The 27,345-nt window shown below is 29.2% G+C and overlaps 1 protein-coding gene across 2 annotated transcripts; it reads left to right on the plus strand.

Annotated features, from left to right (window-relative positions):
- The first annotated feature begins 1,949 nt into the window (after positions 1-1,949).
- On the plus strand, positions 1,950-26,694 carry LOC111629354 (macoilin-like). Of its 2 annotated transcripts, none has more exons than XM_023373247.1 (11): positions 1,950-2,087; positions 4,847-4,973; positions 5,062-5,191; positions 5,264-5,330; positions 22,179-22,287; positions 22,357-22,822; positions 22,894-23,052; positions 23,126-23,281; positions 25,216-25,339; positions 25,571-25,745; positions 25,908-26,694. In XM_023373247.1, exons 1-11 carry the CDS (start codon positions 1,986-1,988, stop codon positions 26,078-26,080), a joined length of 1,788 nt encoding a protein of 595 aa, XP_023229015.1. In that variant the 5' UTR covers positions 1,950-1,985; the 3' UTR covers positions 26,081-26,694. The 2 variants fall into 2 exon arrangements, with proteins under 2 accessions (XP_023229015.1, XP_023229016.1); XM_023373248.1 differs by lacking the exon at positions 1,950-2,087 and adding an exon at positions 4,437-4,518.
- The last annotated feature ends 651 nt before the right edge of the window (positions 26,695-27,345 follow it).

The following is a 27,345-nucleotide window of genomic DNA, read 5'->3' on the forward strand; positions in this document are numbered from 1 at the left end:
ATGTCTTAGATCCATCTTTGGGGATGAAAATGCAAAACATACCTAAAAATGCATAATTAGCTTCAAAATGAAANGAAGAATTTTTTTAGATCTTTTCAATTTATAACGTAAGAAAAAAATAAAGAAAAACCTAATGAATAGTAGATTTTATGGCCAAGAATTTAATTGGTTTGGCTCTTGGCCAGTTATGTCAATGAGATACAATATAATTGAGTTTCAGGAATTTATATTTAAAACAAAGTTTTTGTAAATAGAAAAAATATTATTTCTAGTATTAGGAAATATAAAGTTTTTACAAATCAATTGTATAAATTAATTTATGTTAAGTTAAATAAGTGAAGATAATTAAAGCGTACTCGTCTCCAATCATCTTCGCATTTGTGTTTCGATTAAAAATGTCCACTTCGGAATTTAAAATACAAGTTATTGATGATTTGCATTTATCATCGTTTGTTACGGCTTACATAATCGTAATTATTTTTAATTTCTTTTCGAATTTTACCTGTTTTTTTTTAATTGTAATGACATGTCAAGTTTATTTTTTCACATTTAAAGTGTTTATTAAATAACTAGTAACAAGTTTAATTTAATTTGAAACATTATAAGGCAGGTAGAAGTTCTTACAACAGGCGATTTATAATACAAGTTGGTTTGAATTAGGTTTCGAATTTCAAATATCTCCCATCAACTTCTGTATTTGTTACTTTAAAACGTAATTACTGAAATTTGAGTACCACTTGATGCCAAATCACACAAGTAACACAATAAATGACTGTCCTCCGACGTTAGAACCTTTTAATCGACATAAAATATGCACTGTCTAAGGTACTTGTGTATATATTTTAAGCCGATTTTAAAGGTTCTAATGCCGAAAAACAATCATTTGTTGTGTTACTTCTGAAACATAATTTTTCGAAGAAGCAAATTGATGCAATAACGCAATGAACTGTCTTCTCGGAAATATTTATAGAGTTATTTTGTTACTCAACCTTACATTTTCTATGCACCAATTCATAACCATTTGTGTAAGACTGTTTTGCTCTATTAAAATTATTTTGTTAAATAGATAATTAATGATGTCTGTACTACTCCCTGTCTATATTCTTTCAGTAGTCCTTTCAAGATATATTTTTAATTGGCAATTGTCCGAAAACAATGGCAGTGTGTATATTTAAATATGTAAATTGATCAATGGATAATGTATGCAATTATTTTAACAGTTCGAAAGCTCTGTTTATTGCAAAGTTATCAAATTTAAATTACAAAGTACGTTGACGACAATGCAAAACAAATAAACCTTTGTTTTACGATATTGTTCCAGTGTTTTTTTCTGTGTAAAAAATGTGTTTAATTTTATGCAAATTCATACCAGTTAGCTATTTTTATAAATTACACAGCAAAATATTTATGTAAAACTCATATAAACATAAGATTATGGGATTAGATCAACAGAGATAATTAATTTAAAAAAAAAGAAAAACAGTCAAACAATCATTCGTATGCTCGTAATTAGTTATGATAATTTAGTTTTAAATAATATACTTAGTTATATAAGAGAATTATATAATATCCGTCAAGTTTATTCCTTAAAGACGTAATTAATTAGCAAAATAAAGGACGGAAAATACTCTTACAGCTAAATTTTAATTAATTAATTCATAATTCTTTTGTAAAATTGTTATTTATAAATATAATTTACACGTTTAATTAATTTTTTAAGTATTATTAACAGCTCTGCACAAATTTTATAATTAGTAACGTCAATGTTTTTAAAAAAAATGGCAGCATGAAATACAACTTGTTTACATTTCTAAATTGTAAATTTGAAACTATAAAAGTTTGTTTTGTGTTATTTATTTACAAAATTTGGAAAATGGAATTATAAAACAATATTTTCTGTTTTCCGATAAACAAGTTTATAAAATTTTATTGCTTTTCTTTGCAGTACTTTCCTGTATTTGAAATTTTTATTGCTATGGGCATTAATGCTACTGGCTGATTTTATTGTGGAATTTAGATTTGAATATTTATGGCCATTCTGGTTGTTATTGAGAAGTGTTTATGACTCTTTTAAATATCAGGGATTGGTAAGTTTTTAGTATCACTTTATTAATGTATAGATGCTTATATTTATTCACTTAATATGATATTTCTCTTGACATTTTTTGAAGTAAAAATAATTATAATTATTGAAGTTAAATATCGTTAAAATAATTATTGTAATGATAAGTATATGCTTATGAATGTGTTAAATTAATAATATTTAGAAAAAAATATTTCAGCTAATTGATATAAAAATCTCAAATATTTTTGGATCTATAGGCTCATCCTAATGTGTTTATAGGCTCAAAAATATTTGGGAGTTCGATAGTAAACTCTACGAAAGCAGCTTTTATAATTGTTAAATATTGAAGTGAGTAGATTTTATGCATTCTTGCGTATAATATGAGAGCTTCCGAAACGAATACTACCATTTTAAATTACTGCAATTATGTTAATTATTATCCGAGAAGTATGCAACATACCCCAATCGATAGGATAATCATCAGAGTTAAGTCTCCTGTCTACATTTATGAACAGAAACAGTGACTCCACGTCTCGGAAGGCATTTTGCATTCTGTGGTTTACAAAGCCGGAATCACTTGTCACCATGCAACACAAATAATGTACGGTACTCGTAGAATTGTGAGTGCCAAGGGAAGAGGAATGTGATGGATGTTTTGTAGCAAATGTAGGAAGAACTTGAGCATTGGTTGGATGATGCGAGGTGCACACATGGAGAAATTATAATGGCAGATGTGAAATTTGAATGGTTTTCTAATATTTTAATATACATTACAATGTTCTCACATAGTAATTAACATAATTACAATAATTTAAAATCTATCGTTTTTTGGATGACCCTGCATTTTAAAAAAAATATATAATTTTCTAATTAATTTTAAAACAAATTAATTATATTATGTTTTTAAGTTTGTAATATAAGTTTTGATTATATATTACATATTTTGCTATTAAAACTAAAAATTCTATACACTGGATATTCTCGCACATGTTATGGCTGATATTTAAACTCGTGAGTAAAAATACAAAATGACATAATTTCTAAAACGCAACTATCAAATGAGTGCGATTATTCATACTTATTTTTATACAAAACAGCATATGTAAACAAAACCAAATAATTTCTCTTATAATAGAGTTACAAAAAAAAAACATTTTTTAAAATAGTAACTTGCAACAGCGTACCACACAGAGAACGTAATTTTTTTTTTCCGAACACGTTTGATAATTAAATAAAACATAAATCAAAATACTTATACAATTTTTTTTAATTAAAAATTATATATGATTGTGTCAAAAGTGCTGACAGATACTATTTAATTAATTACTTGTGATATGAGAAATTGGGTGTGTAATTTATTTTGAAATTTTCAATTTGTGACAAAGGAGAATTTACAAAATTCTGGAAAAACAGCTTTTATTATTAGAAATGTTACTGGCACCACATCAGTTTTCTTTGTAATCGTGTATTGGCAGATAAAACTAGTTTGACATTGTAGTTCTGTTAAATCGTACTCTGCGTAATCATCAGTGTTATTTTATAAACACTGGTGTTTTTCTAAAAAAAATTCTTTATATTTACGCACTAATTTCTATTTTATTTCTCAAGTTTTATACTTAAAATACTAAAAAGCAAAAGTAATATCATACCTTGTATATCCATTCATAAAAGCCCAGTATTCTTGTTTCATTGTCAAATTTTATTATAAAAAAAACAACTAGAAAACCAAATGGAATGCCAAATTATACTGCTATATAATTAATTAAATACTAGATAAAACACTGCCTACCTCTAGACAAATTAATTAGTATTTAATTACTTACATAGTCTGATAATCCGGCAGTTCATTTGGCTTTAGTTATGAGAACTTAAAATGAAGGTTAGTATCTACACAACAGAATTTTTCTACTATAACTGTAAATTCTGTTATCAGTATTAGCTTGTCCCATTACACAAGACTGAAAAATTCATTTACAAATGCCATAATTGGAACTTGATTACAGTAAGCAGTAAGTTTCATTATCAGGTAAACAGGAATTTTTAAGCTGTCTTTTTTGCACTTATCATATATTATCAGTGCTCTAAATGTCATATCCTAGTAACAACTGAAAGTATTTTGTTTATGTGAATGGTTTTATTGGCCAAAACAGTTGAAAAACAATGATTGTTCAAATCGACAGTTGTTGCAGTATTGGAATGTTTATTAGTTTAAACTTTATGTGCAAGGTTGTGTAAACTGTGTTAAAAGCAAGGGAAAAAAGCAAAGGAAGTTAAATAGGTACGATCTTGCTAAGCTTCAGAGTTGTTACAGGAGCTGTCATCTGCTTTTGAAGTTTTCCAGCAGGAAAAAAATCTAACAAAACTATTCGAGTTTTGCTAGATTTGTTCGATTCATTCTCTGCTTACTTACATTTTCTTATATTTTGGGTCCTTCTCACATCACACTGATCAAAGTAATGCACAGCATGTACAGGTTTAACAATTTTAGTTTGCCTTCTCTAGCTGATAAAAGCCTAGAGAGAGAATTATAAAGTTCTGGTTTACAGTACAATAGTTTAAATTTCTAGCATTTCCTGCTTCAGTTATATGCTGAAGAACTTATTATTTATTAAGTTAGTTTTTTTTTTTTTTTTGTTGAAATCAATTAAACCAGAATTTCAACTACTCGTATTCTTATTTACTTACTCTTAATTAATATTAGTTGAGAGTAAGTAAATGAGCGATTATAATTCCTATCATGATTATCATAAGCCAGTTTTAATTATAAAATATTTGTTTCAGGCGTTTTCTATATTTTTTGTCATTATTGCTGTGACATCCGACATGATCTGTTATCTATTTATCCCAGTACATTGGCTCTTTTTTGCAGCGAGTACCTATGTTTGGGTACAGTACGTTTGGCATACAGGTAAATAGAAATTTCAGATTATATTTATGTTAATGTTAAGATGAATTCCATTATTTTTTAATTAATTAATTTTTTTTTTTTTTTGCAGATAGAGGCGTTTGTCTCCCAACTGTATCTCTATGGTTGCTATTTGTATATATAGAAGCGTCTGTGCGACTTAAAGAATTGAAAAATATGCCATTTCATGTGGATTTGTGTAGACCTTTTGCAGCACATTGGTAAGATTTTAAATCATATAATCTTGAATTAATTTATTCAAATTAATTATAATAAATTAATATTTTTATTAGCATTGGTTATCCTGTTGTAACCTTAGGGTTTGGTTTTAAAAGTTACGTTGGATATAGATTAAGGCTGGTAAGTGTATATATTTTTTTTAATTTATCGTTTTATGTAAATTAAAATTAATTTATTATATCTACTTTTAAATTAAATAAGAAATTAGACCTAATTTTATAATGTAAATATTTACTACTTAAGGCTGATTGTTATCTCTTTAGTTATGCATGTAATATCCAGCAGATTTGTGTTAAAAATTTAATTCTTCATCTATGTAAAAATCTTTATTTATTTTTTTGTTTTGAAAGTTTGTGAAAATGGAAACAGACAGAACCGAACAGTTTTTTGTGTTAGAATTCTATTTAATTCTTCTGTTAATGTTTAGAATTTAGAAACTGAAATTTGTTATTTTCTATGATTTAAAAATTTATTGAAAATAACAAATCTGAGCTTTTAAAAACTTGCTATCTACTTATGTTTTTGAGAACTTTCAGGAAAAGATTTCACTATAGAAAAGGCATTGAATTTTTAATGCCATCTACTGGAGATTGTGAGCATAATCCAAGAGTTTACAATCAGCTTTATCATTAAACACAAAGATGTGGAGACAATCACATTGATATTTTATAGATAGTATACAAACTATTTTCATTCAATTTATTTTCATAAATTTCATTATTTTATTTGCAGTTTTTTTTAAAAGTTATTATAATGTTCATACAAGTATGTTATCCACCTTTACAATTTATTATACATAAAGAACTGCAGATAATATGTATTGCTGTTCAGAAAGCATGTTACACATAAATAAATTCACACACCAAGAATTGTGTATATAAAACCTGCTTTCCTTCCATAACATTTTATGATACAAACATTAATTTTTCTATTTTTAAGCCAACCCATTTCATACTTAGGTTCTGTCACATTACATACTAAGCTTTTAAAAAATATAGTTTTATCCTCTTAATCTAGTCTCAACCACTATTATGTATACTTTGTAATGACAGGGATATTTGGATAGTTTATCAACATTAGAAAAATCAGGCATTTATATGATTCCTTTACTACAACCAAACATGAACTCAAGATTATATTACAAAGGGGCTACAAACAGAAAACTTTCATATCATTGATAGAACATCAGAAACAACAGATGTCCTACAGAACTATCCAAGGATGTTTTAGATCTTAATCTTATACCTTTTTTGGCTGAATCATCAATACTCAGACAATATTGATTACAAAGCTATTTGGGAACCTTATACATTTCTACATTAGAGCCGTGAAACAAAGCTACTTTTAGAAATTTCAGGCATATATCAATAGATCTCACTGTTTAAACTTTCAAATGATTACTTCAGTGCCTTGAGTCATATATTTAGATTTATATATTTATTATTTTATATTTATTTTCATAAGTATTATTCTTATTTTACATTTATTTTTAATTTTTTAAAAAATTTTTATTGGTTATTTTTATTATTATTTTATCTGTTTTTCCTTTTTAAATGATTTTAATGTTAATATCTTCTATTTATATTTACATTTGAATTTTAATATTTGCAAATTTAAACACGTTCTTTTTCTGGTCAAATGAAATAATACTTGTTTGACCAGAAAAAGAATAAAATATATGGAATAATATGGAATAAAAATATTCTGTATTGCCTGAAGGCCATGTCAAAAGTACTTGCAAATTTATGTTAATGGAATTAACACTTTACCATTACGAAGGAGATAGAGTATTTTGTATATAATTATTGGCATGATATATATTTTTATATATGAAATATTATAATGTTCATATATCGTATTTATCATTATAAATCACTTCTTTGCTGAGAAATAGATACCCACAATTTAATCGAAATAAATTCATCTTAACAACAACAATAATAAAAAAACAAAAATTAAAATTTTTAGCTACTAATCATATTTTTGCATAAAATAATATCCTAATTACATTTTTTGATATCTTATATATAAATATAAAATTAAAGTAAAACATTTTTTCATACATTAGAATCATACTTATCTGCCATTCCTTGCACATAGGGGTTTCAGATTAGTGTGAGTGTACAGGCCCAAAGAAAACGAATCATGTGACTCACCTATTTCTCTTTGGTACTGATTCTTTTTGAAGGTGGATGGGCACAAATAACATACCATGCTATGATATGCAATATTGTACATAGACATGAAATCTAAATAAACAGGAAATGTCACCTGTGGACATTTTAGACTGTTTTACATATTTGTGCGGAGACATAGCCTCTAAAGAAAGGTTCTCTCTGCAATGGAAAATAGTCGTTCCTGGTTATTGAACATGGCAAGCAACGAAGATAGGACTAGTATCCATTTATAATGTAATTTTTACTTTATTAAACTGTATTTTTGACAGCTCTTTTTACAAAGTGATATGACTAATATTTTTATGGATACGATAGCATATAGGCAATCTTACTGGAGGATATTCTGAATCACTGAGGGCTAGATTAGTGAGACTAATGTATTTTTGAATGTACTGCATGATGATCAGTTTTCAATATTATTCTACAAACAGATTATTATATACAGTTTAAATTAAACATTTGTTAAAAAATATGCAAATGCCTTAAATCTAAACTTTTCATTGCAATTACAACAAATGTCATGATAATTACATTTGCCAACAGACTATAATTTAGATATACAGGTCCTTTAATTTTTTTATTAAAGAACCTACTAAGATTTAAACAATTAAATGGCATTTGGAAATGTTGAAATAATAATTTTATTTTGTCTGAAAATATTTTCAATAAAAATTTGATAAATATAGGGTGGTCAAAAAGTTTCTGATATACTAAATTAAGTTTCAGACCAGATTAGTCATATTTTTTATCTCATGTATTTACAAAATAGGTGAAGTGATGCATTCAGCGAAGGAAATAAAAAAAACCCTTTTCTCCCAGATGTATTACGTTAACTGATTAGTATTCATTAGACTTGAATCCTGTAGAGTGTGTGTGGTCACGACTGCATGAATCCATATTTAAGTTATTCAGGCCATGCAAAATGATACATTAATTGATCAGGTGTAACAAGAATAAATACAGGAAAGCCTTGTTAATTTCAACTTGGATAGTTTGAAATCTCATTAGTTGGTAACTGTACTATTTGCCCTGATTGAGGATATGCAGATTTACACATTAAGCAATTTGATTAGTTTGAAATACAGTTACTTTGTAATTTGAAGTGAAAATTTTATCCAAACTGTCATATGCATATGTTAAATCATTCATTTAAATCAAAGTGCCTCCTTACTGTAAGAGAATATTATACCAAGAACAACTTTAATCTAATTTTACAGTGACACATTTTCAGGTGTCATATTATATATGGACTACCCATTTTTTCTTTTACTTCATAAAATATGGCTGGGTTTTGGTATTTCAAGATTGGGTTACAAGTATCAGATTGAGATATTTGAAATGTTCTGGTCATCCATGGACCACTGATGGTCCGTAGAGAAATTTGGAGATTGATCAACTGAAGGTTACGTGAAGCATACAAAAGAAATGCAAAATGTGTGATTTCTGTTTTTCACTCATCGCAGGTTTTTTATTTGAAGCCGAACATGAAATGACTGTTACCAATAAATAATAATGTCAATAAATCAATAAATAATTAACAATAAATAAATTTGTGAATGTGATTGTCGCTCTTCATGGAAAAGAGCCAAGAATTCATAAACTTATTTCAAACGAGCTGCAACAAACTTCACACTAATTTGTTATAATTAGAATGTTCACTAACACTATTAGTTTAAATAAACTACAAATGTACTTGGTTATTTGATTGTTTCAATTGAAAAACAAATCAAGTTTAGATGTCTTAGATCCATCTTTGGGGATGAAAATGCAAAACACACCTAAAAATGCATAATTAGCTTCAAAATGAAAGCATTAGACAGTGCATTGTTTTACGTTGAGTTTTTGATTTTTATTTGATAAAAATGGACTTAAGCTAGGTTCAAACTGTTGTATGAACCACCATGAGAGAACAAAACAAATACTAATGGTACGTAGATAAACTGTGTAGAATTTAATCAGTCAAACACACTAGTTCTGAAAAGATAATATATATAATGATTGTATTCTATAGATGTTTGTATTGCTTAAAGACATTTATGGTAGTGGTTTACGAGATTTAAAATTGTTAGTTTAATTATTTGTGAGCTCAGAAGTGTTGACGTCCACTGCTCTAGGCTACTACTTTTGAGGCCATATTTCGAGGAATTCTGCTTTACTTTTTATAAAATTAATTTGGCAATGTGACCTCACTGGACATGTGTTGCTTATTAACTGCAGTTTATTTATATTATTAATATTACTATTAATTAACGAAAATAGCATTCTGTATAAGTAGCTGTATTTCATTTGCTTAGTAAACTACATCAGTTACATGGCATGTGGCATATTATACAGAAATACGTAAATCTTGAATAATTTGAAATTTTAAGTTGCAAATATTCCATCCTCCAAATTTCAAACTAATAAGGATTTCCTATATATGTATGTATATAACATTGACATCATTAATTTTCTATTCGGCTTATGAAGCTATGCTAAGTACTAAGATTCTTTTACTGTCATAGCTAAGCTTTCCTATAGAGTCAGAAGCTTTTGCTACTCTTTACCTGATTATTACTAATATGTACATCACCTGCAGATGATAAATTATCCTCCACTTAATTTTAATAATTACTACTATCAAGGATAGAATATATTATTATAAAAATAATTTGTTCTTAAACTGTGGAGCAAAGATTCATACCAATAATTTGTCATTAACAATAATTATTTTTGAGATTTAAAGTTTTTTGCAACTGCAGTAAATCTTAAGGAAAAAATCTCTGTATTGAAAATGTAATGAGGTTGTCAAACTTGCCAAATCAGTTATTGATATGTTTAATATACATACATTTGCAAAACATTTCATGCTGATATGCAATAGTAATTAAATTTTGCACATGGAATGATAGTGAAAAAGTAAAAAGTATCACAGTGCAAGGATAAATTATTAAAGCACAGTTTCATCACAAGTGTTACAAATTAGAAAACGGCAATTGCAATCTAGCAGTTGATGCAAACTGACCAATGTCTGTACAACTTAATATGCAACATTTGTGATGAAATTGTTCTCCAGTTATATGTCCTCCTGCTTTGAAATCGTTATCCTACTATATGCCAGCTTTAATCTACATGAAATTGTTTTTAGCAACAGTATGCATATATTTATTGATTGAAAATAGCGTTGTGTTTATTTTCATTAAATCTGTCACTAATTTCAAATGTTCTGTTTATATTTATTAATTGCATCTGAAAAAGTATAAAAGACAATTTTTTATTCCTATTATTCTTATTGAAATATATTAACTGATCTAAGTGTTGTAATTTATTATGCTGTGTTATCAATAATTACAAATGCTCTCTGAAAGGATTGTTTTTGACTTTTTCCTATCTCTTGTTAACTCATATTTATGTTAACATCAATAGAATGACAATTAACTGAACTATGAATCAATAATCATTTCCTGATTTTTTTTTTTTTAACAAACTTATGTTGATTGTTTATTATTTATTTTTATTTTTTAGAAAACATTGCCAAAGACAGTAAAATAAATATCACTAAACAATATATAATACATATTTTTCTACCAAAAATTAAAACTACATCTATACAAATAATACAGGTTTATAATGTATAGCTCATGTAAGTTACAGTACTCTATATATATATTGAAACTACTAAGTCATGAAATTTTTAAGTTCGACAAACAGACAAAATAAGCTTTATTTCTTCTGACACCGCTAGGCTCAGTTGGGGTAGAAAGACATGGAGTACAGTAGTGTTACATTCCAAGCAATAGAACTGACAATGTGTATGATAATGACAATATAACAGCTTAAATTGCATGAGACAAGATAGACAGAATCTGTGTATAAACAGAGGACCGTGTTACAAACACTGCACAGACCTTACGCATCAACGTACACACAGTAAGTACAGTAAGACCCCGCTTAATGCGGGGGATGCGTTCCTAGATGACAAAGCACTAAGCGAAACATCGTTAAATGAGACCATTTTAACATAGAGTAAATAGGGATAGGGGAACACGTGACCAAAAATTAAAAAAAGATTTACTTTAATTTTAAGTTATTTTTATATTAATTTGTATAATAATATATGTTAAATAACACATAAACANGTAAGAGAATATTATACCAAGAACAACTTTAATCTAATTTTACAGTGACACATTTTCAGGTGTCGTTGTAACCTTAGGGTTTGGTTTTAAAAGTTACGTTGGATATAGATTAAGGCTGGTAAGTGTATATATTTTTTTTAATTTATCGTTTTATGTAAATTAAAATTAATTTATTATATCTACTTTTAAATTAAATAAGAAATTAGACCTAATTTTATAATGTAAATATTTACTACTTAAGGCTGATTGTTATCTCTTTAGTTATGCATGTAATATCCAGCAGATTTGTGTTAAAAATTTAATTCTTCATCTATGTAAAAATCTTTATTTATTTTTTTGTTTTGAAAGTTTGTGAAAATGGAAACAGACAGAACCGAACAGTTTTTTGTGTTAGAATTCTATTTAATTCTTCTGTTAATGTTTAGAATTTAGAAACTGAAATTTGTTATTTTCTATGATTTAAAAATTTATTGAAAATAACAAATCTGAGCTTTTAAAAACTTGCTATCTACTTATGTTTTTGAGAACTTTCAGGAAAAGATTTCACTATAGAAAAGGCATTGAATTTTTAATGCCATCTACTGGAGATTGTGAGCATAATCCAAGAGTTTACAATCAGCTTTATCATTAAACACAAAGATGTGGAGACAATCACATTGATATTTTATAGATAGTATACAAACTATTTTCATTCAATTTATTTTCATAAATTTCATTATTTTATTTGCAGTTTTTTTTAAAAGTTATTATAATGTTCATACAAGTATGTTATCCACCTTTACAATTTATTATACATAAAGAACTGCAGATAATATGTATTGCTGTTCAGAAAGCATGTTACACATAAATAAATTCACACACCAAGAATTGTGTATATAAAACCTGCTTTCCTTCCATAACATTTTATGATACAAACATTAATTTTTCTATTTTTAAGCCAACCCATTTCATACTTAGGTTCTGTCACATTACATACTAAGCTTTTAAAAAATATAGTTTTATCCTCTTAATCTAGTCTCAACCACTATTATGTATACTTTGTAATGACAGGGATATTTGGATAGTTTATCAACATTAGAAAAATCAGGCATTTATATGATTCCTTTACTACAACCAAACATGAACTCAAGATTATATTACAAAGGGGCTACAAACAGAAAACTTTCATATCATTGATAGAACATCAGAAACAACAGATGTCCTACAGAACTATCCAAGGATGTTTTAGATCTTAATCTTATACCTTTTTTGGCTGAATCATCAATACTCAGACAATATTGATTACAAAGCTATTTGGGAACCTTATACATTTCTACATTAGAGCCGTGAAACAAAGCTACTTTTAGAAATTTCAGGCATATATCAATAGATCTCACTGTTTAAACTTTCAAATGATTACTTCAGTGCCTTGAGTCATATATTTAGATTTATATATTTATTATTTTATATTTATTTTCATAAGTATTATTCTTATTTTACATTTATTTTTAATTTTTTAAAAAATTTTTATTGGTTATTTTTATTATTATTTTATCTGTTTTTCCTTTTTAAATGATTTTAATGTTAATATCTTCTATTTATATTTACATTTGAATTTTAATATTTGCAAATTTAAACACGTTCTTTTTCTGGTCAAATGAAATAATACTTGTTTGACCAGAAAAAGAATAAAATATATGGAATAATATGGAATAAAAATATTCTGTATTGCCTGAAGGCCATGTCAAAAGTACTTGCAAATTTATGTTAATGGAATTAACACTTTACCATTACGAAGGAGATAGAGTATTTTGTATATAATTATTGGCATGATATATATTTTTATATATGAAATATTATAATGTTCATATATCGTATTTATCATTATAAATCACTTCTTTGCTGAGAAATAGATACCCACAATTTAATCGAAATAAATTCATCTTAACAACAACAATAATAAAAAAACAAAAATTAAAATTTTTAGCTACTAATCATATTTTTGCATAAAATAATATCCTAATTACATTTTTTGATATCTTATATATAAATATAAAATTAAAGTAAAACATTTTTTCATACATTAGAATCATACTTATCTGCCATTCCTTGCACATAGGGGTTTCAGATTAGTGTGAGTGTACAGGCCCAAAGAAAACGAATCATGTGACTCACCTATTTCTCTTTGGTACTGATTCTTTTTGAAGGTGGATGGGCACAAATAACATACCATGCTATGATATGCAATATTGTACATAGACATGAAATCTAAATAAACAGGAAATGTCACCTGTGGACATTTTAGACTGTTTTACATATTTGTGCGGAGACATAGCCTCTAAAGAAAGGTTCTCTCTGCAATGGAAAATAGTCGTTCCTGGTTATTGAACATGGCAAGCAACGAAGATAGGACTAGTATCCATTTATAATGTAATTTTTACTTTATTAAACTGTATTTTTGACAGCTCTTTTTACAAAGTGATATGACTAATATTTTTATGGATACGATAGCATATAGGCAATCTTACTGGAGGATATTCTGAATCACTGAGGGCTAGATTAGTGAGACTAATGTATTTTTGAATGTACTGCATGATGATCAGTTTTCAATATTATTCTACAAACAGATTATTATATACAGTTTAAATTAAACATTTGTTAAAAAATATGCAAATGCCTTAAATCTAAACTTTTCATTGCAATTACAACAAATGTCATGATAATTACATTTGCCAACAGACTATAATTTAGATATACAGGTCCTTTAATTTTTTTATTAAAGAACCTACTAAGATTTAAACAATTAAATGGCATTTGGAAATGTTGAAATAATAATTTTATTTTGTCTGAAAATATTTTCAATAAAAATTTGATAAATATAGGGTGGTCAAAAAGTTTCTGATATACTAAATTAAGTTTCAGACCAGATTAGTCATATTTTTTATCTCATGTATTTACAAAATAGGTGAAGTGATGCATTCAGCGAAGGAAATAAAAAAAACCCTTTTCTCCCAGATGTATTACGTTAACTGATTAGTATTCATTAGACTTGAATCCTGTAGAGTGTGTGTGGTCACGACTGCATGAATCCATATTTAAGTTATTCAGGCCATGCAAAATGATACATTAATTGATCAGGTGTAACAAGAATAAATACAGGAAAGCCTTGTTAATTTCAACTTGGATAGTTTGAAATCTCATTAGTTGGTAACTGTACTATTTGCCCTGATTGAGGATATGCAGATTTACACATTAAGCAATTTGATTAGTTTGAAATACAGTTACTTTGTAATTTGAAGTGAAAATTTTATCCAAACTGTCATATGCATATGTTAAATCATTCATTTAAATCAAAGTGCCTCCTTACTGTAAGAGAATATTATACCAAGAACAACTTTAATCTAATTTTACAGTGACACATTTTCAGGTGTCATATTATATATGGACTACCCATTTTTTCTTTTACTTCATAAAATATGGCTGGGTTTTGGTATTTCAAGATTGGGTTACAAGTATCAGATTGAGATATTTGAAATGTTCTGGTCATCCATGGACCACTGATGGTCCGTAGAGAAATTTGGAGATTGATCAACTGAAGGTTACGTGAAGCATACAAAAGAAATGCAAAATGTGTGATTTCTGTTTTTCACTCATCGCAGGTTTTTTATTTGAAGCCGAACATGAAATGACTGTTACCAATAAATAATAATGTCAATAAATCAATAAATAATTAACAATAAATAAATTTGTGAATGTGATTGTCGCTCTTCATGGAAAAGAGCCAAGAATTCATAAACTTATTTCAAACGAGCTGCAACAAACTTCACACTAATTTGTTATAATTAGAATGTTCACTAACACTATTAGTTTAAATAAACTACAAATGTACTTGGTTATTTGATTGTTTCAATTGAAAAACAAATCAAGTTTAGATGTCTTAGATCCATCTTTGGGGATGAAAATGCAAAACATACCTAAAAATGCATAATTAGCTTCAAAATGAAAGCATTAGACAGTGCATTGTTTTACGTTGAGTTTTTGATTTTTATTTGATAAAAATGGACTTAAGCTAGGTTCAAACTGTTGTATGAACCACCATGAGAGAACAAAACAAATACTAATGGTACATAGATAAACTGTGTAGAATTTAATCAGTCAAACACACTAGTTCTGAAAAGATAATATATATAATGATTGTATTCTATAGATGTTTGTATTGCTTAAAGACATTTATGGTAGTGGTTTACGAGATTTAAAATTGTTAGTTTAATTATTTGTGAGCTCAGAAGTGTTGACGTCCACTGCTCTAGGCTACTACTTTTGAGGCCATATTTCGAGGAATTCTGCTTTACTTTTTATAAAATTAATTTGGCAATGTGACCTCACTGGACATGTGTTGCTTATTAACTGCAGTTTATTTATATTATTAATATTACTATTAATTAACGAAAATAGCATTCTGTATAAGTAGCTGTATTTCATTTGCTTAGTAAACTACATCAGTTACATGGCATGTGGCATATTATACAGAAATACGTAAATCTTGAATAATTTGAAATTTTAAGTTGCAAATATTCCATCCTCCAAATTTCAAACTAATAAGGATTTCCTATATATGTATGTATATAACATTGACATCATTAATTTTCTATTCGGCTTATGAAGCTATGCTAAGTACTAAGATTCTTTTACTGTCATAGCTAAGCTTTCCTATAGAGTCAGAAGCTTTTGCTACTCTTTACCTGATTATTACTAATATGTACATCACCTGCAGATGATAAATTATCCTCCATTTAATTTTAATAATTACTACTATCAAGGATAGAATATATTATTATAAAAATAATTTGTTCTTAAACTGTGGAGCAAAGATTCATACCAATAATTTGTCATTAACAATAATTATTTTTGAGATTTAAAGTTTTTTGCAACTGCAGTAAATCTTAAGGAAAAAATCTCTGTATTGAAAATGTAATGAGGTTGTCAAACTTGCCAAATCAGTTATTGATATGTTTAATATACATACATTTGCAAAACATTTCATGCTGATATGCAATAGTAATTAAATTTTGCACATGGAATGATAGTGAAAAAGTAAAAAGTATCACAGTGCAAGGATAAATTATTAAAGCACAGTTTCATCACAAGTGTTACAAATTAGAAAACGGCAATTGCAATCTAGCAGTTGATGCAAACTGACCAATGTCTGTACAACTTAATATGCAACATTTGTGATGAAATTGTTCTCCAGTTATATGTCCTCCTGCTTTGAAATCGTTATCCTACTATATGCCAGCTTTAATCTACATGAAATTGTTTTTAGCAACAGTATGCATATATTTATTGATTGAAAATAGCGTTGTGTTTATTTTCATTAAATCTGTCACTAATTTCAAATGTTCTGTTTATATTTATTAATTGCATCTGAAAAAGTATAAAAGACAATTTTTTATTCCTATTATTCTTATTGAAATATATTAACTGATCTAAGTGTTGTAATTTATTATGCTGTGTTATCAATAATTACAAATGCTCTCTGAAAGGATTGTTTTTGACTTTTTCCTATCTCTTGTTAACTCATATTTATGTTAACATCAATAGAATGACAATTAACTGAACTATGAATCAATAATCATTTCCTGATTTTTTTTTTTTTAAACAAACTTATGTTGATTGTTTATTATTTATTTTTATTTTTTAGAAAACATTGCCAAAGACAGTAAAATAAATATCACTAAACAATATATAATACATATTTTTCTACCAAAAATTAAAACTACATCTATACAAATAATACAGGTTTATAATGTATAGCTCATGTAAGTTACAGTACTCTATATATATATTGAAACTACTAAGTCATGAAATTTTTAAGTTCGACAAACAGACAAAATAAGCTTTATTTCTTCTGACACCGCTAGGCTCAGTTGGGGTAGAAAGACATGGAGTACAGTAGTGTTACATTCCAAGCAATAGAACTGACAATGTGTATGATAATGACAATATAACAGCTTAAATTGCATGAGACAAGATAGACAGAATCTGTGTATAAACAGAGGACCGTGTTACAAACACTGCACAGACCTTACGCATCAACGTACACACAGTAAGTACAGTAAGACCCCGCTTAATGCGGGGGATGCGTTCCTAGATGACAAAGCACTAAGCGAAACATCGTTAAATGAGACCATTTTAACATAGAGTAAATAGGGATAGGGGAACACGTGACCAAAAATTAAAAAAAGATTTACTTTAATTTTAAGTTATTTTTATATTAATTTGTATAATAATATATGTTAAATAACACATAAACATATGTGCACAGAAATGTATAATAATATATTTAATTAATTTTTTGTGACGAAAGTACTGACTTTTCTGAAAATCTTTTTTATTTTTGCAATAAAGTCATGAAGTTTCATTTGTTGGTTTTTTCTCTCCTTAAGCAAATGTCAGTAGCAGAAGATCACATCCAAAATGTCTCGTTTTGCTTTTTCACTCCTTTCAAAATCTGGATCGTTTGCTACAGTTTGATCAATGATTTCGGTTATCATTACCAAACTTTTACTGAAGAATTCTGTAGCAAGTTGTTTGGGTTCTTCGTTTTCAGAATCTCTATTTTCAAGTTCTACATGAATTCCTTGTAGTGCCAGTTCTTGAAGTCATTGCTGGTAAGGCTCTTACCAGAAACCTGCAGGAACTCCCCAATATCCTGCTCATCTACATTACATCTCATGTATCAATCAAGTTGACAATTTGATCAACATAATAATACAGCGATAGGCTATTCTTGTTGAAAATTCTTGGATACCTTCAGCCATAACTTCTTTCACACTCCGTTCGTGCATTTATCAGTTAATTTTTGCCAAGCCAAGTCGCTATTTCCTATGGCATCCACAATGTTATATTTTTTCCAAAATTGCACAAAACAAACATACATTTAAGGAAAGTACGGCACTATGACAAATTGCCACCTTTTGCTGATTCGTTCCTGATTTGTGTGTAATAAGTTTATTGTTGCTGGAAATATTTCTCTCACTAAAGAAAAATTGAGTGTTCCATTTCCACTCTGGGCTGTTGTTCTTTTCTTCCAGAATATTCTAAAATTCAAATTAAATTACTTTATAATTGTATTTAATATTATGTGGCCTGCCTCTTGCCACATTACTCAGTAACAGTTTTGCTTTATAACGAAATAAGCAGTACACTTTGTATAACTCTTGTAGTATATTTAATTAATCAAAAATGTTTTTTAACCTACTTCCATCAGTCTTCTTCAGTTGGAACTTATGAAAACAAGAACGTTAGAAATATAATACATATTAAATGTAACAGAAATAATTTAAATTATTACAAAGAATGGGAAGATTGTTCTAAATCAGTAGAATATTTTGTGCAATACAAATCCAAGGGATACAAGAAATAGATTAATACATATTATATCTGTCATGAGATTATCAGGGACGACCCAGTGTAACGCAGCATTATTTTTCACATCCATGTTCGTCTGACCACTCCCATATGTTTTTGCAATTTTGTGATGTCTGTCAAAAATGACAGACGTGAAATCATGCTTGTCGACATTAGCCTTAACATCATAATAATGACGTTAAGGCTAATGTCAGATGAACATGATGTGCCATTGATAAAAACAACAGAATAAATTTTTTTCATTATATTGATGCTTTTACAATTGAAATAATTTTTATCTGGTCTATGATCAGGTCAATATTAAGCATTAGAGTTTATTTGAAAGTATATCTCTATCATTATTTTTGTGCAGTAAGTTCTTTTACAAGCTAAGTATATGAATATACGTCTAGTAGATACCAGTAGAGAGCAATGCATTCTTGTATGGCTACATATTTTGTGTATTTTATACTTGTTCTTGAACTGTTTTTATTTACTTTAATATACCACTAAAAATGTTGATATGAAATTTTACATTCTTTTTTGTAAAATATTCATCAATACCGGTGCATATTTTTTACAAAAAGTAATAATAGTGGAATGGAAAGTATAGTCACAAATCAGTATGTGTACTCCACTTTGTTCCGCTACCAGCTTTTCTCATTAATACCAGTATGGAAGGCCAAATGAGAATCTTTTGTTATATTTATGCTCTTTGTGTTTTTATTGTGCTCAGTGTAGTTTATCAAATTTATGGCTTCCAAATCATACTAATATGATGAAAAGTTCTGGTTTTTGGTAAAGATACAAAGTATTTACGTATTGAATTCATTCATTTCAGAAAATATGCAGCTAAACAATCGGCAGTGCTCTGACCGCGTTGTCCTGAAATTGGTCAAAACTTTCCTTGATAAAGATAGAAATATTGTGAGAGAGAGTTTATTTACCTCACTTTCACTGGTAAAGGGAAAAGCTAAAAGGAAATTGACTGTTCTGAACATTTTTATTCTATCTTATAAGGAAATATATATCACCAACAGCTGAAAAAAACATGCAAACAGCATCAAATTTTGAAAAGCATATATGGTATATAACTATAATTAATCCTTTACCAAGAGAAGAAGAGCTAAAATGTCATCATCCTGGGCAGCCAGCATCCCGACATTCAAATTATAATAGATAGCAAGAAAAACTACACGAGACAGTTACACACTACAATCATACTAAATGCTGTGTGGACGTTGTGGTCCAGATGGCATGCAAACAGTCAGTGAAGACAGCGTTGCATGGATTGCTCATTTATATATTCTACAACAAGCTTGATCTAGCTGCCATAAGCAGACAGATTGCTTATAAGCAAATGTCGTGAATAAAAATACCCTGACAAGAGTATTGTTTGAAGCTTGTTGAAGAACCTGCACAAAACAATGATTCCAACCAAATAAAAGAAGAAAGCAAAAATTGATTATCTTTATCTTTATAAAGATAGTATGTACTTGGTGAGTAAAAAATAACTTTAATATGATCATGAAAACTTTTAAATTTCATTAGGTATGCTATAATATTCAGATATTGCGTCTTCAAGCGTGCAGATTTGGCACATGCAGGCATGCCAGGCATCATGCGGATTGTGATGTCAGAAAACCTTAAGCATCCTTATAGAAATGCTCTAAACAAGAGCAGCATGTAGTTATCCAGTTTTCGAGTAGTGTAGTTACCAGGTATGAATCATGGGTTCGTCACTTTCAGCCAAAACTAAGTGAGCAAGCAAAGTATGCTCACACATTTCTGGGATCAGAAGGGTTTAATTCTGGAGCATCATATGCCCAAAGGATTATCAGTGAGCAGAACAGCTTGCTTTAGGATCATTTGAAACCCACAATAAGGTCAAAATGTCATAGTTGGCTCAATTTGGTATACTTTTACAGCATGGCAATGCATAACCACACACCCACATCTTGTGTGACAGTCCAGAAAATTTTGGATTAGCGAATGGAATGTCTTCCACATTTGCCTGACCTTTTGCAGAGTGGTTATTATATTTTTGAATCATTCAAGCACATTCTTGGTGCATCAAATTCTGTACAGGCAGCGAGTGAAAACAGCAGTGCGTGAGTAGCTGTGCATTCAACCAAAACATTTTTTTTCTTGTGGAATTCAAGCAATAGTGAAGTGCTGGCCCACGTATTGAATTTGGTGGGAATTACATTCAAAAGTAATGAAGTGTTTTCATTCACGTATATATATTTTGTCAATAAAAAAAATAATTAAGGTTACTATTGACTTTCCCTTATAAAAAGTATATTTGCAGCAGAAAGAAAATATTTAACTTGTGTGAATTGTGACTAATCAATTAACTGTTCTAAAATTTTTGACTAATAAAATAAATAAAATATATTTTTGTATATAGTCCGAACTTCTAATTGGAAAATAAATAAACATATTGTAAAAAAAACTTAATTGGAGGGGTCTTTTCATTACAGGACATTTCTGCCATATTGGTAGTTCTAATTGATAAGTTGAAATATGTAGCTGTTCTAGTGTTAAGTAAATGTATGTTTTACCCACAAAACAAGCAAGTTTGGTTCATAATTGAGGACAATAATTTCTCAATACATACACTGCTTGTCACACAGAATGTGGCTGACTGATACTCAAATTCTTCTTACACTTGCCATAGGGTGTCTGCTGTTGCTCCTCTCAGGACAGCTACAATTCTTCTGCTCCCGCAGATTACTTGTGTTACACAATGAAGAGTGATTCTGACTTTGTAAACCACAGAATGCAAAATGTCTTCTCTATAGTGGGGGTTGCCATTTCTTGTGTTTTATGGCACTTTATAGAAATAGTAGAACCAAACGTAATGCTAATTAAAGGGGTGACAAAATGGTGGTACTAAATTGAGGTTTCACCCTCTTTTGATATACATAAGCCAAAACAAAATTGAATGCTTTCGTAGATTGAAATCTCTAAAATCCACGTGTTTTCACTCCTTACTAGTTTATATTTGGGCTAAATTAAACATTTATTTGACATATGTTTTAGGATATTTAACAGCTAATTTTTTGGTGTTTACAATATTTTAACTGCTGAAGATAAGTTATCAAGACTTGGATTTTAAGATTTTGTTTTAGGAACACGCTGTGTAATTTTTAATTTTTATTGAACTTAAAGTTCTAAATACAAGTTTAATTTCTGTTCATTTGATACAATACCATTTATCATTCTTATACATTTTCTTAGTTATATATGATTTAATCATCCTGATAAATACTTTATTGCAGAGAAAGCAGAAAGAAGTTTGCAAAGAGAATGAATTTTATATGCAACTTTTACAGCAAGCATTACCAAATGAATCTAGTAATTCCACAACAACAAATTCTCCAGATAAAGGTTAGCATATTATTATAATTATTGCTACTATCAGTATAAAATTACTGATTACTCCTTACTGTTTTACAGCATCTATAAAAGTAACAGAGGAAATTGTTGCTAATGGTGTAGGTGTCGTTCATGAAAAGTTATCCAATAACGACAGCAGTGGAAGAAATTTGGTTATGGCTCTTCAGAATGTTTTATTTAATAATCCATCCTTGTCTGAATTTAGTTTACAGGATGTCAAAAAGCATATTACGTGTCACACTATGGACAAACCTGATTTTGAATATATAGAGAGTCATGTCGTGCAGAGATCAACGAACATCAACGATTACGACGAAAACGACGAGAACAATAAGCGCGACAAGACCTCTTTTAAAACTAATAACTGTATAGCTATATGTCAGACGTCTTCTTCAAAAGGATCGGGGAAGTGTAACAGCCTGAAAGATAACGTTCAGCATTCAAATAGTGGAAAAAGAAATAAGAATAATTCGAAGGACGTGACTGTTAATAATAATTTAAACCAAAAAGATGATCACATGTCTAGGTATGCTAAAGTTTATGGAAAATTTTACGTATTCATTTCATGTTAAATTATTGTTATTCTTGATATTTTAGATTAGAAGCGGACATTAAACGTTTGAGTGCAGATTTACAAACAAGTCAGCAGTGCGAGCAAGAATTAAGGGTTCAGATTCACTCTCTTGTTATGGGAGAGCGTTCTGTTAAGAATGAATTAGCCCAACTTCAGCGTGATAATGAAAACCTTCAGAATAAGTGAGTCAGATTAGATTAAATGAAAAAACAACAGGTGGGAAATAGATAAAAATTAACTAATGTGTGATTTTAGATTACATAATCTGGTGACGGCCAGACAGCAAGACAAACATACAATTGGTCAGTTAGAGAAAAAACTTCAAGAAGAGAAAAAAGCTAGAAATTTATTAGACAATCAGTTGAATGCAGAAAGGAAGAATAAGAAAGAGGCTTCCATGATAACTGTCAGGTAATATTTTAGATATAATTTGCATCTGATATATAAATTTCTAACTTATATTTTATTATTTACATTAGTATATGGATACATATATTTAGTATTAGCAATTTGGGTAATCTAAATTACATATAGAGACACAAAGAGAGTCTTAGAAGCATTTAAACTAAATTTAGGCATATAGGCATTTTGTACTTGAAAGCACAAAATGCCTATATGCAAAATATTTAAAAATTGTCTAAACTTAATATAGCACCACTCTTGTACTAATGAATGCTTACAAAAAGATCTTTCCCACAAATATAAAGTAAAAGACTTGTCACTATCCTGATTATGGTACTCTAAATGTACAAGATAGTATTGGAAAGTTTCCAGGATAAACCTATAAAAAATTACAGGGCTATCTTACTCCAATCTGTCCCCTTCGAAATCGTTCCCTTGGGACTGTATACGGCAATCAAGCACCTCTTCCATGACTCAATGACACTGTAAAAATCTCCTTCCTGAAGCAAACGTGCTGCCTGCAAGTTTATTTGGATTTCATTGACAGTCTTGAAGCAGCACCCTTTTAGCCTCAATTTAATTTTGGGTAACAAGGCAATTGTCACAGAATGTGTGGGACAATCATCTTGTTTTCTATCATAAACTGTGTTGTCTTTTGGGAGATGTGAGTGGGCACATTGTCATGATGCAGTGGCCAATTTCCATTGCACCACTGTTCCAATCTTTTTCCTTGCACATCTTTTCTCGAGTGCTTCAAAGTATCAAAGTAAAAATCGGAATTTATTATCATACTAGGAGGAACAATTTCTCGGTGAATAATGTTCAGTAAACAATGAACATGGTTTGAAACAATACAAATGCCACAAAGCCTGTGTTTGGCCTAACAAATGGTGCCATAAAGCATTTTGAGTGTCTTCATGGTAGATTTCTCAAGTTGGACACAAAACTTGATGGATGCATATTGCTTGAATTTATTTGACATTCTCACCATCATAGAGTGGTCCTCGCACTAATTCACAAAACCATTTATAATGATTGAATGTCAATTCATTCTCTGATTTTACTCAGTATTCTGACTCAGCAGAGCTGAAAGTGATTTTCACCAGTAAACACAGTTTGGATGATTGATAGTTATTCTAGCTACAGCTCGAGAACTTTATGATACCAGCTTGTATGATTTTACATTGCAAACAACATATGTATTAGCAGATCTCATGATTCAAACTTTAAATTTCTGTGTGTACTTCATTATTGTATATACATTCTTATTGTTTCAAGTGCTTCAGTTAAGTACCAATTTCAGAGAGAAACAAATGGTAGCAATAAATTGAGGTATGACTGTTTAACCATGACTTTTTTACTTTATATTTTTTAAGTAGTAATAATAAGTAAGAGAAGCTTGGAGGATGAAAAATAATTTATTTAACAAATATACAAATCATTAGATAAAAGATGTCCCATTAACAGTTCCAGATTTGACATCCTGTGACATTTTTCTTTGGGGCCAAATCTTGTATCTATGCCAACAATCCATAAACAGTTCCTGACCTCAAGATGGAAATTTGATGTGTTTATAGATAGAATACGACCACAATTATATGGAAGTCCATAAGTAATTTTGTGAAGAGTTCGTGCATGTGGTCAGTTGGGGGAAAACATTTAGTGGACACTGTAGGACATAAAAAAATGAATTACCAATGAAATTTGTTTTATTCCACAGAAATCTGTCACTGTTATTGGGACGTTCTAAGTATCATCAAGTGTTCAGTGAAATACATTATATTTTGTTTTAAAACTTGTCAAGTCCAATTCTCAATTAACACAACAATATAATAAATTTTTTGATATTTTATATTAAAAGTAAAGTAGTAGTTATTTATTGAAATCTAAATAATTTTTAATGTTTTGATAAAGAGAGACTTATAAATTTTCAAATTGTCTAGGTCGGGAGAATGCACAGAAAATTGCAAGATGAGACAGAGAGAGATAGAATCCGATATCAAACAGTTAAGACGAGAGCTTAAGTTGTGCGAAGAGAAACTGCAACAGACAGAAAGAGAAACAGAAGTGCGAACTTATTGATATTATTAATAATTTGTAAACAACTAACAAAAATTTAAATAATTAAAAAAAAATTTGGTTTATGTTCATGTATGTTACCTATGCGTGTGCTCTGCCACACGGAACCATGGGTAACACATGCATTAAGCGTACGTTATAGGTAACACACAAACAATGCCAAAATTATTGTAAGTTTGCGTTTTAAAGAGATTCTGATGAGTTACGTTCCATTTTCAGCTTTTACGCAAATATAAAGATTCTCACGGTGAAACAGAAGTGTTGATGTCCGCCCTGTGTGCCATGCAAGACAAAAATGTTCATCTGGAAACAAGTCTGAGTGCAGAGACACGTTTAAAACTTGATCTCTTCTCTGCACTCGGGGAAGTTAAACGTCAGCTCGAAATAGCACAAGGTAAGTTTATCGAATATTTCTCATGCATTCAAAACATCAAAATCTCAGTTCAAATGTTGCAATTTTTTATGTTTTAAATGTAAGAAGTTTTGTAATGTAATAAACATAATGTTTTATCATCTTGCATATTTTAAACATGAAAAATATACTCTTCTCTTTCAGTACTTCTCATGCAGAGAGATAAAGAGATAGACGAGCTGAAATCTAAGATTGCAGAAGTGATGGCGGTCATGCCCGTCACGGCATCTCCGCCTTACTCGTCTTCCGAGTCTAGTCTGGTATCGTCTGTTCTCTCCGAAAACAACTTCGAACGACATTTCTTCATACAGTCTTAACAAAACAATTTATACTTCTAACATGGTTTTTTCGGACCCGTGACCGTGAAAGGCGAGATTCTCACTCTCGTCGAAGTGCCATGCGTTTTCGGTTAATTATGAAAAGTGCAAGATGCACTTGTTATGCACATTGATTTTTTAGTAAAGTTTAAGTTGCATTTTACCACACTTTCACAAAACATACAAACAAAAAAAAACTAATGTTGGTGATTTTATTACTGCTTTAACTGTTGTTTTCTCCTCGCTTTATTCATCCTTGAAAGGATGTTTATGTTGTACATTTCTGGCTAATTTCAAATTAGCTGTTATATATATATATATATATTATACATAATATGTATATTGTCATGTTTTTATTTTTTATGCCAAATGTTTTAGAAAAGTAATTTTAAGTTTTAAAAAAAAAAATTCTTTTAGATCTCTTATGTTTAGCAATCTATATGCTATTTGACCTCAAAAACATATATATAAAAATATTTTTTATGTTGATTAATGTCATTTAATGAAAATTCATGCACATGTCGTAAAAACAATTTCCATGGCAAAATTAAATTTGGTACTAAAAACTTTAATTTCCTTGCCTATACAATGAATAAAATGTTTCAAGCATTTGATATGGTCATTTATTTACCTAGTATTTTCATCCACTGCTTAAAATTTGTTGAATGGTACATTACACCAGCCAGTGGCCAAACGGGAAAAACCACCAAACACTAATAGTTGGTCACGGGTTCATTCCAGTTTGTCGTAGAAAATTTTCCCAGGAGACACTTGCCTATGGCAGGTCTTATTTGTGTCGCATCACTTTGCCTTATCCTGTCAAATCGACCAGTATGATACAAATTACAGCAGACAGCAGTGCCGTAACTAGCCATTGCTATGCCCTGTGCAGGAACTTGCATTTAGGCCCCTTAATTAATTAGGTTTGGGAAAATAATAAAACAAACACCGTACATTTTGGGACCCTCTTCCAGATGGGCCCTGTGCAGGTGCACCTGTTGCACCTGCCTAGTTACGGCACTGGCAGACTATCATTTTTTGTTCATTAAGCTTTATTCAATTATTCAAAATGATAATTATAACTCGAAGACAACCTTTACACAATAGTAGGAATAAAACACAACATCTAGGTGAACAGGAGGTTACAGAAGTAATTCAGTAACTGCCTGTCCACCAAGATGTGATTTGTGTTTCTGTGGCGTAGAAGGAAAGAATCTAAAGACTTAAATTTTGTGTCACAATCCGGTTATTGCTATTAGTAAATT

The sequence above is a fragment of the Centruroides sculpturatus genome, unplaced genomic scaffold (assembly GCF_000671375.1).
Source record: "Centruroides sculpturatus isolate CEXI.00-Female unplaced genomic scaffold, Cexi_2.0 scaffold469, whole genome shotgun sequence".
Taxonomy (NCBI): domain Eukaryota; kingdom Metazoa; phylum Arthropoda; class Arachnida; order Scorpiones; family Buthidae; genus Centruroides; species Centruroides sculpturatus.

Excerpts from the sequence above, each read along its gene's own strand:
- LOC111629354 (XM_023373247.1), top strand. The coding sequence starts at position 1,986 with ATGCTACTGGCTGATTTTATTGTGGAATTTAGATTTGAATATTTATGG. Across the intron at positions 2,088-4,846 it reads CTTTTAAATATCAGGGATTG|GCGTTTTCTATATTTTTTGT; the intron begins GTAAGTTTTTAG and ends TATTTGTTTCAG. Across the intron at positions 25,340-25,570 it reads AGACAGAAAGAGAAACAGAA|CTTTTACGCAAATATAAAGA; the intron begins GTGCGAACTTAT and ends TTCCATTTTCAG.